The sequence below is a fragment of the Brassica napus genome, chromosome C4 (assembly GCF_020379485.1).
Source record: "Brassica napus cultivar Da-Ae chromosome C4, Da-Ae, whole genome shotgun sequence".
Classification (NCBI taxonomy): domain Eukaryota; kingdom Viridiplantae; phylum Streptophyta; class Magnoliopsida; order Brassicales; family Brassicaceae; genus Brassica; species Brassica napus.
The window spans coordinates 43,948,845-43,966,200 of NC_063447.1; the positions used below are offsets into that span (position 1 = coordinate 43,948,845).

Genomic DNA, 17,356 nt, shown 5'->3' on the forward strand with positions numbered 1-17,356 from the left:
TGTTTTAATGAGGGGGTTCATTGAATGATTTAATGTGATAGTCAATGAGGATGCATGAATCCAACCGACTTCCATAACGGTTCCAAAATTCAACCAAAGGTAGTAGAATCGAACAGCCAAATACGACGCCTTCCAACTGACTTTGATCTGAATTCAGCGTGGTCGGTGCAGCAAATCTTCATTGGCTGTAGGTTTAAACCGGAGTTGTTAAAACGCAGCAGATCTGTCTTTCGTTCGTCGACATTGTTTTTGGAGAAGAAGCCGTCTAATGTGGGACCCCTTCATGTGTTACCCTAGAGCCCAGAAACCCGATTATGTTAAGCCCAAAACACTGATATGAAATATTTATTAACAAAAAGAGAAAAACCAATTAATAATTGTGATTAAGTGAAACGGTGAGTATCATCCAACCCGGACACGTGTCGGCCTGTCAAGAACCCATATTTTTATATATATAGATTACTAAAGCTGGTTAGCCAACATTCATATTCACCTTCGGTTATAGAACTTAAACCGGTCATAACATAACAAAAGAATGCCTAACCCAAATTTACCAAAAAAAAACAGTCGAACTCTGAAACATGACCAAACAGATCAGACAATACTAAACAACATTTATTTAACTAATGTAATATATATATATATGAAAGAAATAACTCATAACAAACGAACTTTCTTCTTGATGCGTAATTCAAAAATTAACAAATTTACTTATATGACAAAATCAAATAATTTATTCAGTTTTATGTACTATTACAAAGTATCGAAGAAGTTTAATTAATTTTTCAAAAAATATTATAACATTTTTTCGGTTTTTGTCGGATCAACCGGTGTCGGTTCACGGGTTATTAGCAGATTTTTGAGTTTTATCTGATTTTTAATTAATACATTTTCACTAAATCTTAATTTTGTGGAGATATATCATTTGGTAGAAATAGAATTATACACGAAGAACATAAGCCAATTCTAATTTTATATGGCCACTGAATTTACCGGTTCGACTGTAGGTACGGATCGGATACAAAAACATTTCTTATATCTTGATTAGTTAATCTTTGTAACAATATCTGATCATAACAATGACCGGATATAAAAACATTGCTTAGTTAATATTCGTAAGAATATAATTTGTATTTTAAAAATTTAGGTATCCATTTGGTTCTCGGTTTGGTTTCAACTATTCGGTTCCAGAGATATATGATATGTTTGGTTATTTATGAAATCCAGTTCAATTTTAGTTTCGTTTTTTAAGTTTGGTACGGTTCGATTTATGGTTTCAAATAAATGTGTCTGAACCTATATATTATTTTATATAGAAGTTTATTAAAAATTATTTAATTTCGTAAAAACGCGGGTCAAAATCTATTAGATGGTTTAAATACAAAAAAAAAAAAGTTTTAATCAATGTATTATTACCAAGGCTATGAATAATGCATTCATTAAGATTCTTAATAAATTTTACCACTTATTCCTTTTAATGTAGAGAATTAAAGAACAAATTTGTTACTCACTAAAATTGATATAAAACAGTAATTTCTCATTATTTCTATAATTTTATTACTATTCGTTCTTTTTCTATTTATTCCTGGTATTCTCATGATAGTTACCTGTTAGATTCCAAATATTATAAATACATCATTTAGTGCGAAAAAAAAAAGAAATTAAGAACAAAAATAAATATCCGCGCAGTCAGCTGACAAAAATCTAAAGCAGAAAACAGATGAATGATCGGACGGCTGACATCAAATCAAATCCCCCATCGTCTTCTTCATTTCTTTGATCCCTCTCTCTTCCCTAAACCCCAAAAACGAATGATTATCTCCAAAACCCTAATCCGACGATCTCTCTCGAGCCTCGCTTCTCCTCCTTCAAACTCCCTTCTCGTCGACAAAGCTTTAACCTTTCTCAGACGCCACCCTTACCAACTCCAACACATCTCTGCACACTTCACCCCAGAAGCAGCCTCTAGTCTCCTCCTCAAATCCCAGAACGACCAAGAACTGATCCTCAAGTTCCTAAACTGGGCCAACCCACATGACTTCTTCACCCTCCGTTGCAAATGCATCACTCTCCACATCCTCACCAAGTTCAAGCTCTACAAAACCGCGCAGACCCTCGCTGAGGACGTCGCCGCCAAAACCCAAGACGCTTCTCTCGTCTTCTGTTCGCTGCAAGAGACCTACGCTTCGTGCGATTCGACATCCTCTGTTTTTGATCTGGTAGTGAAGTCTTACTCTCGTTTGAACCTCATCGAGAAGGCTTTGAGTATCATTCATCTCGCTAAAGCTCATGGCTTTATGCCTGGAGTGTTGTCTTACAATGCGGTCTTAGATGCTACGATTAGAACCAAGAGAGACATTAGCTTCGCTGAGAATGTCTTCAAGGAGATGTTGGAAACGCAGGTCTCTCCGAATGTCTTCACTTACAACATCTTGATTAGAGGGTTTTGCTCTGCTGGGAATCTAGACGCTGCTCTTCAGTTTTTCGATAAAATGGAGAAGAAAGGTTGTCTGCCTAATGTTGTTACTTACAACACTTTGATAGATGGGTACTGTAAGCTGCGTAGGATTGACGATGGGTTTGAGCTTTTGAGAGCAATGGCGTTAAAGGGTTTGGAGCCTAATCTGATTTCTTACAATGTGGTTATTAACGGGCTGTGTAGAGAAGGGAGGATGAAGGAGACGAGCTTGGTTCTTACGGAGATGAACAGGAGAGGCTTCTCTCTCGATGAAGTTACTTACAATACTCTTATTAAAGGGTACTGCAAAGAAGGTAACTTTCACCAAGCTCTGGTGATGCACGCTGAGATGCTGAGGCATGGGTTGTCTCCTAGTGTCATCACTTATACTTCGCTGATACATAGCATGTGCAAGGCCGGGAACATGAACCGTGCTGTGGAGTTTCTTGATCAGATGCGTGTGAGAGGGCTTTGTCCTAATGAGCGTACTTATACCACGTTGGTTGATGGGTTCTCCCAAAAGGGGTGTATGAATGAAGCTTATCGTGTCTTGAAAGAGATGGTTGATAACGGGTTTAGGCCTTCGATCGTGACTTATAATGCTCTGATTAACGGACATTGTGTTGCTGGGAAGATGGAAGATGCGAGAGCAGTTCTTGAAGATATGAAGGAGAAAGGTTTGGCTCCTGACGTGGTGAGTTACAGCACAGTGTTGTCCGGGTTTTGTAGGAGCTACGATGTAGATGAAGCGGTTAGAGTCAAGAAGGAAATGGTTGAAAAGGGGATTCAGCCTGATACGATCACTTACTCGTCGCTAATCCAAGGGTTTTGTGAGCAGAGAAGGACAAAGGAAGCTTGTGATCTTTTCGGTGAGATGCTGAGAGTTGGCCTTACACCTGATGAATTTACTTACACAGCCTTGATCAATGCTCACTGCGCAGAAGGGGGTTTGGAGAAAGCGTTAAACTTGCACAACGAAATGGTCGCGAAAGGCTTGTTGCCTGATGTTGTGACTTATAGCGTGCTTATCAACGGGCTTAACAAGCAAACTCGAACAAGAGAAGCGAAGAGACTTCTTCTCAAGCTGTTTTATGATGAATCAGTTCCTAGTGACGTCACGTATCAGGCACTCATCGAGAACTGTGGTAACATAGAGTTCAAAAGCGTGGTGTCTCTCATCAAAGGGTTCTGTATGAAAGGGATGATGAATGAAGCTGATCGAGTCTTTGATTCCATGATTGAGAAAAACCATAAACCCGATGGAACAGCGTATAATGTTATGATCCATGGTCATTGCAGAGGTGGAGATGTAAGGAAAGCATATAGGTTATACAAGGAGATGGTGAGTTGTGGATTTCTTGTGCATACTGTGACTGTTATTGCTCTTGTTAAGGCGTTGCACAAGGAAGGTATGGTAGATGAATTGAGTAGTATTATTGACAATGTATTGAGAAGCTGTGAGTTGAGTGAAGCAGAGCAAGCTAAAGTGCTTGTGGAAATCAATCATAGAGAAGGGAACATGGATGTGGTTCTTGATGTGCTTGCTGAAATGGCTAAAGATGGTTTTCTTCCCAATACAAGAAGTCAATAGTGAGTTTTGTTGTTGCAAACGATTTTTTTAGGTATGATGAAACTGATGCATGCTCTCTTGATTCTATCATGTTAAAATTATAAAGATGTCCATTCATAGTCGATAACATATACAAGATGAGTTCTACATACATATCTTGATAGATCATACACTTTTCAAAACAAGCTCTGGTTTACACACAAGGGGTAACAAATTGTTTCAGAAGAGTTGAAGTTTCATCTTGTTTTCAGGGACGGCTTCTTTAAGCACAGGCTAGTCTTGCAAGGCTATGAAAAATCAAAGATATATATGGGATGTCAAGAAAAAGAGACAGAGAATGTTCAGTTCATTACCTGGCCGTGAGCAGCTTCCTGTTTCTCTCTGTCACTATATCGCTGTCACCATTCTCTTCAGTCTCATAGTTGCTATCTTGAACTATATTTAAATTTCTAGCTCTGCTATCCATATATGGAGTATTGTCATTGTGAAGTTTCGTGCCACATCCTACTAAACTGAACTTTGAGCTGTCATCAGTGATGAGATGAAACTGTATATCCACATGATTGTAGTTTTGTATTGAATGAGAAGAGGAGAATTTTCGTCGTGTAAAGGGAAAATATAGTCAAATATAACCATATGATGCCCATCTTCAATCAAAGTCGTTCTCCTCCAATCTACCTCCCAACCGACAACTTACCTGGATGAAAACAGCACAAGCCTTAAACCTGAAAGTTACCAGTGGTCCGGTGAATGAAATAGGAAGGCACTTGTACACCTGGCAAAACGATGTGATTCTTGCTGAAGAAGAGCTTCTTGATTCAAGTTGCAGCAGTTGACGAGACAGAGCTTGACTAGTGTGGCACGATTATCGATCTTGGCAAAGACTTTTTATTTGTAAACTTTTAATGAAACGTTTTTCAACTTCTTGGAGTTTGGGCACAGTTCTTCACCGTTTTTTTTAAGGGAATTTGCAGTGGATATACAAATTATAAGGCAATATTAGGTAAACGAACATGAAGACTGTACATTTTTTATTAATACAAGTATGCCTCTATATTGAAAAAAGTGGAATACTGATATAACTGGTACCCTATCTACTGTAACACTAACATTTCGTCTCTCTCCTTGTGATAAATATTATTTTTTTTCTTTTTCTTCATCTCTCTGAATCAGTCTCTTGAGTGCTGCCAATTTTTGAAAGAGTTCCGAGTCTCTTTCGTTTCTCCAACATCTTCGCAAGCTCTCCATTAACCGGTTCGACCGCAATACACAAACATCCACCGGTTTAGAGATAAAGAAACGACGGTGACGGTGAGTTCCGTCGATATCTCCGTATTTTATTGTCTTTCTTTACACAACTGTGTTTGATCAATACAAGATCCTTAACGGTAAATCTTTATGTGTTTTTGATCGGTTTATGGTATAATCTCATGCTTTGATTAGGCCCCACAATGGTGATTAATTAGCATCTAATAGCTTTTTTAATTCGTTGATTATATAAATGCAGCGTTTTGCACGAACAAGACACAAGCTCGTGTTCTTGATCTGTTTATGGTATAATCCAACGCTTTGATTAGACCTAAAATTGATGTTCAATTAGCATCTAATAGCGTTTTAGTCTCTTTATTTATAGATTGTAAAAACGACACCTTCTTGTTCTTGATCTGTTTATGGTATAATCTCATGCTTTGGTTAGACATGACAATGATGATTAATTAGCATCTAATAGCTTTTTAAATTTCTTTATTTACAGATTGTAAGAAACAGCAGCGTTTTGGAAGATATTCGAACAAGACGCAAAGCTGTTTAGCTTCTGGTCTACATGGTAATAAGATCTTGTGTGAATATTCTCGACGTATCAACTTGAAACCTTCTGTTTAAGATTGTGTGGTTAGCTTATCACGGTGGTTATCCGTGGATGTGTTGTTGCTTGTCGGTTCTTTGGGGCTTCGGGGACTGGCCCTGTTTCAGACCCTTTGTTGCGGTTACTCTTCAGCACCTTCAGCCGGTTGCCGTGTTTGTTTGGAGCTTCTGCTCCCGTTCTTCAAGCATGGGAATGAAGCTTTGGGTGGGTGTCGCTGCCTCTTCGACGGTTGAAATGCATTATTCCTCGAGGAAGTGGCTGGAGTCGGGAGATAAATCTCCGCCTACCACCTCAAGAGCCCCTGTTCTTCATCGAGTGTCTTTCATCTGTTAGTTTGGACTCACAGCTTCTCCTTCGCAAAGTCTCTGGTTTGGCTGGATTTGGTCTCATTGGTAGTGTAATAGCCGGGGCCCGCTCACTAATCCGCCTCCGCCTGTTGTCGTCAAAGTATCCCCGAGATTGCTCTGTTTCCAACCATACACAAGACCAGTCTTCTCATTTGCAGTTTACAGTGAATGAGGGGCTTTTTTTTATCTTTTTTGGGATCTCTTTGATAGAACTTTGCTTAATTGCAGCTTTAGGTTCATGCTTGCTTGTACCTCTTTGTCATTTCTTATTGAAATGAATTCACATTCTGTCAAAAAAAAAAAAACTTGAGACCTTTTAGACATTCTTCCTCAAAGTCCAAGACCTCACCCCCCATCATGACTGTCCCTGGAATCATCTCCGGCTCCTCCGAGGTAACTTCTTCTCCATGTGAGAGGAAGATCATCGTAGCCAACACGTTACCTCTCCAATCCAAAAGAGACGTTGAAGCCGGTAAATGGAGTTTCTCATGGACGAAGACTCTCTCCAACTCACAGATGGTTTCCCTCCAGAATCAGAGTTCCTCTACGTTGGCTCACTCAACGCAGACGTTGAAATAAACGAACAAGAAGAAATTTCTCAAAAACTTTTAGTGGATTTCAACTGCGCCGCGACCGGAGAAGAGACCGGAGACTACACAAAGCTTGGTGAGGAAGAGCAAGGTACCGTGCTGCTCGTGGCTTCGTATAGATGAGTGTTTTCTAAGTGGTTTCTAGATCACATCATTGTAGATGATGGCTAATCCACGACAATTGTAGAATATGACTGGATATTCTTTATCCGGATAACTCATCACATTTCCGGTTATATTCGGAGCTCACAAACATTGAAATCTCAGTAACAAAACAATATTTAGACTGGATATTCTTTATCCGGTTATAGTCAATGTCTTGATTATTTACATAGTATTCTAAATTATTTTACATGGAGACTGTACATTAATCATTTTTTGAAGATTTATATTGTCAAAGACCATATATGGTCATTATTGGTTTTACATGACCGTGTCGTTCGATCCAAGTGGTTTTTTCAAAAGAAATCTATTAATATATAATTTGAGAGCTTGTATATAGTCACTCATCGAACAAATGATTACTTTTCGAATAACATATATTCGACTATGATTTTAATATATATTGTTATATAACTCATTTTAAAACAACATAACCCGATACACACATATATAGCTATTATTAGATCACCCCAATTTGGGGTCTTATATTCCTCCATAATAGTTTCCGTAAATTATAGTCTACTAAGTTTCTTTCCTACTAAAATATCATTCATTATTATTCTTCGTACTAAATGATTGATTGTTATTTTTTGTTGTCGGAATAATTGTTTAATAAATCGTTTTTCTCTGAGAATTGAAATTTATACCTCATATAATGTGCAATCTGCAAGAAATTACATAGTTTGGGATTCGAATCCCATATCTGGATGTAGAAAAAACGATTAAAAAACATTTCTAACGCTGTCAACAAAACACTAAACCCTAAATATTAAATCTTAAACCATTGGATAAACCCTAAACCCTTGGATAAATCTTAAACACTACATATTAAATCTTAAAAATACTAAACCCTTAATCCTAAATCCTAAACCCTTGAATAAATCCTAAACTTTAGGGTTTATAGTTTACCCAAAGGTTTAGGGTTTAGTATTTAGGGTTTAGGGTTTAGTGAGCTTGTGTATAGTTAGTCATCGAACAAATTAGTACTTTTCGAATAACATATATCCGGCTATGATTTTAATATATATTGTTATATAACTGGTTTTAAAACAACATAACCGGATACACAAGTATTAATGTATAGCTATTATTAGATCACCCTAATTTGGGGTCTTATATTCATGCATAATAGTTTCCGTTAAGTATAGCCTACTAAGTTTCTTTTCTACTAAAATATCATTCATTCTTGTTCTTCGTATTAAATGGTTGATTGTTATTTTTTGTTGTAGAAATAATTGTTTAATAAATTGTTTTTTTTTGAGGAATTGAAACCTATACCTCATATAATGTGTAATCTGCAAGAAATTTTTTTTAAAAAAACATTTCTAACGTCGTCAACAAAAGACTAAACTCTGAATACTAAATCCTAAACCATTAGGTAAACGTTAAACCTTTGGGTAAACCCTAGACCCTTGGATAAGTCTTAAATTCTAAATCATAAACACTAAACACTAAATCTTAAAAACAGTAAATCTTTATTCCTAAATCCTAAACCCTCGGATAAATTATAAACCTTAGAGTTTAAGATTTACTCAAGGGTTTAGAGTTTACCCAAGGATTTAGGGTTTAGTATTTAGAGTTTAGGGTTTAGTATATAGAGTTTGAACTATAGGGTCTAGAGTTAATCTTAGGATTTAGTGTTTAAAATTTGAGGTATAAGGTTTAGGTTCCGGTAACCATTATGTTTTCCTGTAACACCTTTGTTTAACTTCATTGTCTTATTCTATTTTCAAAAAAGATACTACGAAAGATTATACATGGCCAAATTGAGTTATTAAAAAATATTACACATGGCCAAATTGAGTTGTGCTACTATATAACTTTAGTACCCGTTAATTTAAGTGGTTAAATCTAAAACTATTTACTTACTAGTTTGCATGTATATTTTCAAGTGAAACCCGTTATTAGTTGGGTAAACGGGATATAAATTTTCATAGTCATATTACAATTGACAAGTTAAACATATATGTTGATTCATCTTTTTTTGATAGATAATAACTAGAGACGCATGACAACAAATGTTGTGACGTATATGTCCATATGTTCACTCGTTTTTTAACCTGTCACTTATCAAACTTAAAAGAAAAAAAAAACTCATAAGCCGGTTGAGGGGAAGAGGTAATAGGTAGGGATGTCAGATTGTCTCTAGCCTAAGTTCGTCATTTTAGGTCTCTGTTCCTACATGTTCGCAAATTATTAAAAACAATGCACACTTATCTAATTTCCACTCTTATTTTGTATATTCACCTAATTGACCCTTTTAGTTTTAATTTGCACACGACCTATGGTCGGGTATAGATCTAAACATAGTTTAAATTCCCAACCAGTGATTCATAAAGTTTTTCACCGTTTTTATGCTGAATGTGTCCCCTTTTTGAATTGGAGCTATTTTTACATGGTATTCATATCTTTCTAAGATCTAACTAATATATCATTTATAAGACAAACTCAACAATCATTATGATGTATCTCTGTCAACATATTAGACTAACATAACAATTATGCTATCACTGACCTTAATGTAGTAGCTACATCGATGAACGATCATTTCTACAAAATTAAATGACATGATGCTATCGTTAAACTTTAATTTCCACTATTTACAAGCTTGTTTTGTCCATAAAATTATTTTCTCATTTTCTTTTCATATTTTGCTACAAACCCACTGAGGTTGGTCCATATATACTTCTTCCTCATGCTCTCCATTTAGAAGATGGTTTTCACATCCATTTGGTGAAACTTCGAATCATATTCTCTCTTATTAAAACACGATCATTCTCATGGACCCAATTTTTTTTTGTAAGTTTTTTAAATTAAATACACTTTCTATTATATAATTAAATTCAATCTTATAATTATGGAAAACAACATCATACCATTAAATGTGTTTCCAAACAACACAATAGGTAATCTTGTGTCCCAACAATATAAAACATTAGATCATACCTTTTTAATAAATTTTTATTTATCTTCCTTTTAAATTATTTGATTTAAAACCACTAAAATAATTTAGAAAAAGTTGAAAATAAGTATAACTATTTTGCGGGTTTATATACTACAAAAAATCATTTAATCAATTAACATCAAATAGTTTTTATACAAATAAAATGTTAGAGTCAATAAATTAACACCAAGTAAGTTTTACAATTAAACATTCATCAAATTGTATATATCCCAAATTTAATCAAACAAATTACATATATTTTATTAAAAATTCATAATGCACGGGTTGAAATAATTAAAAACAAAATTAAATAAAATTTTAGATAATTTTCCTATTTGATATAAATATAAAATAAAAGAATTATATAGTTCTCAAATAAACTAAAGTAAAAATGTTAAAAAATTACTTATCAAATTTTTTTAAAATCTATTGATATTGTAAATTAGATTTTGTCAAAAAATATTTATAGAATCATAATCTAGTCAATTTCATGCTTTTTGGTAAACCCTTTAGTAACAAGGTGAGCCTTGCATCTCTAAATATTACCTTTCCAGTCATGTTCATGTTTTAAAAGTTAAAACAAACGATTATGAAACCATCAGACAGCTATACAAAGTCCCATATTTTTGTTATCACCCACGTAATGTCTCTTTTTTTGCGGCATCAAACTATTATTTAGAATTTTAAATATTTTTGAATGAAATCGGGTCTTTATCAATGCTTAAATCACATTCGATTATAGTCATTTAAAGTGGAGGATAATTTTTTCCTTTCTGCTCGCTTTAATGCTACTTCTGGTTCACCCTTCTCTTATTGAATTGGTGACAGATTCATCAAGTGTTTAATCTAGTGTGATTGGTTCCTTATTATGTTGTCTATTGTAATGTACGACTCTGATACAAGAATAGAAATAACTACATTAAGTGCAGTTACATTTGAATAAACTTCAACCCGAACTTTATTAATGTTTCCCTTTCGTAATTCATCAATCCTACTGGTTTCACCCTTCTTAATAAACCTAGCACTACCCACTTCTCTATTCTTTTACTATTGTTTGAATGATAAAATGTGTATCCTTCTGATTATTTTAGTATAGATAATGAAAAATATATTGAGAGTCCTAGAATCAAGGTTTTCGTGTGGGTTGTATTAATATAGCTTATGTTGGACAGTCTAGACACATAAATGCTTTAAACTAGGTTTACTTCCCAGTCACACAGTTCACAAGAGAAGCGAAGAGACTCTTGCTCAAGATGTTTTACGATGAATCAGTCCCTACGGACGTCACGTATCAAACACTCATTTAAAACTTCGGTAATATCAATATGGACTTCAAAAGTGTGGTGTCTCTTTTGAAAGGATTCTGTGTGAAAGGAATGATGAATGAAGCTGATAGAGTCTTTGACTCCAATCTTGAGAAAAAAGTATAACGTGATAATCCATGGTCATTGCAGAAGCGAAGATGTACCAAAGCGTATAATCTGTGCAAGAAGGGAAGTCCTACAAGAAGAACGTATGCTCTGAGCTATCTTTTGCATACTCTGACGGTTTATTCCTCTGGTTAAAGGGTTTAACAAGGAAGTTATGGTTGATGAATTGAACAATGTGATATTGAAATGAGTTTATAAGCTTTCTTCGGAACAGAAATTGAGTTTTAAATTGTCAAGTTTTGTGTTGTTTCTGTGATTTTAGATGGTTTCTAATAAGTGATTAGAATAACCTATCACATGCATGCTCAACACCAAGTTCGTTTTTTCCATATTGTAAGTTACTAGTTATACTGTAAACCATCAACCTAAACATTGCTTTATCTATCTAAATACATAATATTCATGTCTACAAATCTCAATCCGATAAACCTCTGCTTCCATCCGTTTGTACGTTCACCAGTCCTTATATTGCTGGCTTCTTTTAAGGTCCCCTTTTCGGAGTCGCCTTCGTGGGATGGTCTGCGGTGCCTTCTCCGGCTGTTATCTCTATTGATCTTTGTTCTTGGTGCAGGTTCCGTTATCAAGTCTCTACTCTGATCAACTGAAACTCGAATGGCTGTTGATGAATCCATAGTTATAGCTAAGCTTTAATCATATCCATCAGATATTGATTAAACTTCTAGTGTTTGTGAGGATCTTTTTTTGTGGTCCTCTCAGACTAATTTGCTGTGTTCAGCGTGTTTAGATGCATTAGGATTTGATTTCATCAAATTGTATCTCTTTGTGTCATTACTTGCTAATGAAAATTCACATACTTATCAAAAAAAAAAAAAACCTCAGGTAAAACTACGGTTGTTATCAATATCTGTAAAACAACATTCCATACATATTATATAATCTCTGATAATTAAGGACTACAGCAATAATCAAGCAAAAGAAAAGACAAACCCAACGAGAATTCGTTGTAATAGGGCATATATGTAACCTATGTTTCCATCATTACATTTACACCTATCAATAAAGAAGCACATGTTGCATTGAAAGATCCTTACTAGTACAAACACATTGTGTTCTCGGCGTAATCTGGAAAAGTCCTGATTAGAAGACTCTTATCCCAACCTCTTTCCTTAGGATAGCTGTCTTTAAGGTCAACATATCTGACACTGTTGCGCTTGGGATCATAATAACATATACGTAACGTGTCAAGAGGCTTATTGATAAAAACAATCTCACCAGCACGAGTAACATCCGAGATGAGCCAGTTACCGAAACCCCCCATCTCATAAAAGAAGATCTTGGACCATCTTTGTGTCTTCTTCTCAGCATCTTCTTCCATAATCCAAATTTCCATGCGCTGCTGGCAACATATAAGTCCTAACTTTCCTTGGTAGTTTATCAGATAATACCAACACAGATCCTTCAGTGTCACAGTTTTTGGAAGGTCTACATTATAAAACTTTTCGGACCGAATATCAAACCTCAAAATTTTATATTCAGTAGTAGTATCGTTTACTTTAAACCTTGATAGGAAATAAATAGCCCCGTTGATGGAAACTGTACTGCGATAACTTAAGGATGGATAGAGATATTCAATGTTTTGGATATTCCTCCACTGCTCCTCCGCCTTGGTATCTCCTAATGTGAAAACTTGACAAGCCTGCTCCACCCTGTGGACAGGGTTCGGTATGAACAATACTTTGTATTGATTCTCGAGAGGTTCATATCCGAAGAAGCAAAGCCCAGGATGTGAATGTTTCATCTTTGGTAAGTTGAAGGACTGCCTCGTAGTAGGGTTATATATAGCTCCCTCTTGATGTTCATATGACCAACAAAGGAACAAACCGCGGGCATATTCATGATCTGTTCCAAGGATCGATACCGATTCTTTGTGAGTCATTTGAGGGCAAGGAGATGAGATGACTAACAAACATTCATCAGTCTTGTCGTAGAGATCCTCGATAAGATGGGCATCACGCGGAGGCTGAGTCAAGGACCGAGTCACGATCGATTCTATGAAGTCTTTACGGCTGCTGATAATTGATGACCAACACTTTGAGACGCATTTGAACCTCACTAAAGATTTCGCCGGTAGTTTTTTTAGAATTTCCACCGTTAGATCGAGAGGGATGTTGATATTTCTGGTGGATATTCTACGGTGACAAAGTGGCGAGGGTGAAAGTGAGGTTTCATGGATCTTCTCTTCGCGTCCTCTCGTCATCGTCCTTTCTTCTTTTATGTCAAAGTCCTATATTTTTATGTGTTGTACATGTTAGCATATATATATATATTTCACTCGTGTAGAATTAATTTATAATTATCTGTACATTTAGATATTTTTAATGTTTTGGCAAATAAATGATTATTTTTAGAACTTGACATATACTAGTCAAAGCCAATTATGGTTACATAATCTCTGATAAGGACTCCAACTATTCTTGATATCTGCAAATCTACATTCCATATATAATTATACACATTAGTAAATAAATCAAATTCCATATGTAATTAATATATTCATTATGATTACATTTCCTTATAAAAGTATTGTATATATGTATGGAAGAAGTAGTGGAGTATCTAAAAATAATATTTACCTGGGACCACTACAAGAAAACAGCGGTATTCTGACGGACATTCCGACGGAAAATGAAATCCTCGGAATATACCGACGGAATTCCGAGGAAATATTATTCCGTCGGAATATTCTTATGGAATACCGAGAAAAAACGTATTCCTCGGAAAAAACCGATGAATTCCGAGGATATATTATAGCCGTTAGAGAGCCGTTGGGGGATTTTAAAAATTCCGAGGAAATTCCGACGAACTAGCCGTTTCCGTCGGAATTTCCTCGGTCTGTCGGCAGAATTTCAACTATAAATACATGCACCCCTCTTCCTCTTCATTCACTCCATATCTTCATCCTCCCTCTTACTCTCTTTACACACGAATTTGATTCATAAAAAACATGTCTTCTTCAAATTATTTTCGTTCTTGGATCGATCGACCTCATTTGGATCCGAACACGAGATTGCTTACGGAAGAATACCAACGAGGTATAACCGAATTCATGGGGTTAGTTCACCGACAACCGGAAGCAAAAACAGGTACGTTAAGATGTCCTTGCTTTAATTGTAAAAATAGAAAGGTTATTAAAGAGTGGGATGTTTGGACTCATCTATATTTGAGTGGGTTTACACGAAGTTACAAAATTTGGTATTATCATGGGGAAACTGATTATGAACATGGTAGTACTAGCGAACCTCAGCCAGCGGTTAGATTAGAAGAACCAATTAGAACGGATGTAGATTATGGTGTAGGTACTGAGGAGATGGTAAATGATCATTTTAGAGGGGAAGATTTACCCAATGCACAAGCTAGGAGATTTTATGATATGTTGGATGCTGGAAAGCAACCATTGTACGAAGGTTGCAGAGATGGTCATTCAGCTTTATCATCTGCTACAAGATTGATGGACATTAAAACAGATTATAATTTGGCTGAAGACTGTGTGGATGCGAAAGCTGATTTTGTAAAAGGTATTCTACCCGAGGATAATGTAGCTCCTGGTTCATACTACGAGGTTCAGAAACTCGTAGCTGGTCTTGGTTTATCGTATCAGGTAATAGATGTATGCAGCGACAACTGCATGATTTATTGGAGGGCGGATGAACAGCGGGTTACATGCAAATTTTGTGGAAAGCCTCATTATAAAGATACGAGTGCAAGAGTTCCAGTGCCATATAAAAGGATGTGGTATTTGCCTTTGACGGAAAGGTTGCAGAGGTTGTATCTGTCTGAACGCACAGCGCAACCAATGAGATGGCATGCGGAGCACTCAATAGATGGTGAGATCAGACATCCTTCAGATACAAAAGCGTGGAAACATTTCCAATCAAAGTATCCCGAGTTTGCGTATGAGAAAAGAAATGTCTACCTTGGATTATGTACTGATGGTTTCAGCCCATTTGGCAAGAGTGGAAGACAATATTCTCTATGGCCAGCCATTCTTACACCATACAACCTACCCCCAAACTTGTGTTTGCGATGAGAGTTTTTGTTTCTCTCGATTCTCGTTCCCGGACCAGAGCATCCTAAGATATCACTTGATGTGTTTCTTCAGCCACTAATATATGAGTTGCAACAACTATGGGCTCAAGGTGCTGAAACATACGATGTTTCGTGTAAAGAAAACTTTCAAATGCGGGCAGTACTAATGTGGACAATAAGTGATTTTCCAGCATATGGTATGTTTTCTGGATGGACAACGCATGGAAGGCTATCATGTCCATATTGTCAAGATAACACTGATGTTTTCCAACTAAAACACGGAAGGAAAACGTGTTGGTTTAACTGTCACAGGAGATTCCTACCACCTGATCACTACAAGAAAACATCGGTATTCTGACGGATATTCCGACGGAAAATGAAATCCTCGGAATTTCCCGACGAATTTCCGAGGAAATTCCGAGGAAACCCAAAATCCTCGGAAAAAACCGATGAATTCCGAGGAAATATTATAGGGATTTTGCAAAATTCCGAGGAAATTCCGACGAACTAGTGATCGATCGATGCGTTTTTAGACATTTACCCATCGATTGATCACATTTTTACGCTTTGGTCCATATTAGTGATCGATCGATGCGTTTTTGGACATAAATCCATCGATCGATCCGTTTATAAAAAAACATTCGAGATTTTGAAACCCCAAACACTAGTTCCTCGGAATTTCCTCGGAATATTCCGAGGAACACTTGATATCCTCGATCGATCGATGGGATAATCTAATCGATCGATCACATTGTTACGCTTTGGTCCATCTTAGTGATCGATCGATGCGTTTTTGGACATATATCCATCGATCGATCCATTTAAAAAAAAAATTGACGTTTTGAAACCCCAAACACTAGTTCCTCGGAAATTCTTCGGAATATTCCGACGGAATTCCGAGGAAGATAAGGGTTTCCTCGGAATTTCCTCGGAATATTCCGAGGAAATTCCGAGGAAGTAGAGTTTTTAAACCGAAAACAACGTTTTGCGGTTTGAATAACACTTATATAACCCTTATTAAGTGTCTTAGACTGATTATGAAGTCAAAAATTTGTTCCTTACCCTATAATTAACACTTTTCCGATTGTATGAATGAAATCCCACAACATAAGAGAAACACTTATACACTTTAATGAACGGTAAAGGGAATACTTTCAATTCGTTTTGAAATTTGTTATTTCATGGTTTATACTCATCTATACAAAGAATTCTCAATGGTATGCATTACAATTGTATAAGAAATGAAATACGACAAAAAAAATTGATGTTTTGAAACCCCAAACACTAGTTCCTCGGTATTTCCTCGGAATATTCCGAGGAAATTCCGAGGAACAATATAAATTAATAGAAATACATGCACAGGATATTTTTTTTCCTCGAATTAATGAAAATATTCCGAGGAAATTCCGACGGATATTTAAGTGGCCGTCGGAATTTCCTCGGAATATTTTCATTTAATCGGGCAAACAAGCCGCCAAATATTTCGCAAAAATTGAAATTGAAAATACTGAGGGAATTCCGACGGAAAATATCCGTCGGACCCAAGGTTTTATAAACTCGAAACGCATCTTCTTCCCCATTTCTCTCTTCTTCCTCTCCGGCGATCTCTCTCTCCTTCCAGCGTTCTCCACCTTCTCTCGCGACGATCTCTCCGGCGAATCCTTTCCATTCCCTTACAAATCATGTAAGGACCCTATCCAACTCTCTTAGGTCCTATTTGTTAGGTTTTTAAGTAGATTTGATGATTTTAGAAGTTTTTTGATAGATTTTTGTTAGGGTAATTGGGTAGGATTGTGATTTGTTGTGTAATAGGTTTAGAATTGTGATTTGGTTGTGTTGAATTGATTTAGAACTTTTTTTTATAAATTGTTTAGTATTTTTGTATTTACAAAACGTTTTTTCTATATAATTTCGATTTTACAAAACGTTTTTTGTATATAAATT

At 36.0% G+C, this 17,356-nt stretch overlaps 2 protein-coding genes across 2 annotated transcripts; one reads left to right on the forward strand and one right to left on the reverse strand.

The window, feature by feature from the left end:
• Positions 1-1,709: 1,709 nt before the first annotated feature.
• LOC106432336 (pentatricopeptide repeat-containing protein At5g39710) lies at positions 1,710-4,686 on the forward strand. The gene is made up of 2 exons (XM_013873174.3): positions 1,710-4,048; positions 4,280-4,686. Coding segments are annotated over exons 1-2 (2,325 nt in total). The 5' UTR covers positions 1,710-1,724; the 3' UTR covers positions 4,281-4,686.
• Positions 4,687-12,141: 7,455 nt separating this feature from the next.
• Positions 12,142-14,032, reverse strand: LOC106432313 (probable F-box protein At3g56670). The gene has a single exon (XM_013873153.3). It carries the CDS (start codon positions 13,581-13,583, stop codon positions 12,417-12,419), a length of 1,167 nt encoding a protein of 388 aa, XP_013728607.1. The 5' UTR covers positions 13,584-14,032; the 3' UTR covers positions 12,142-12,416.
• Positions 14,033-17,356: the final 3,324 nt, after the last annotated feature.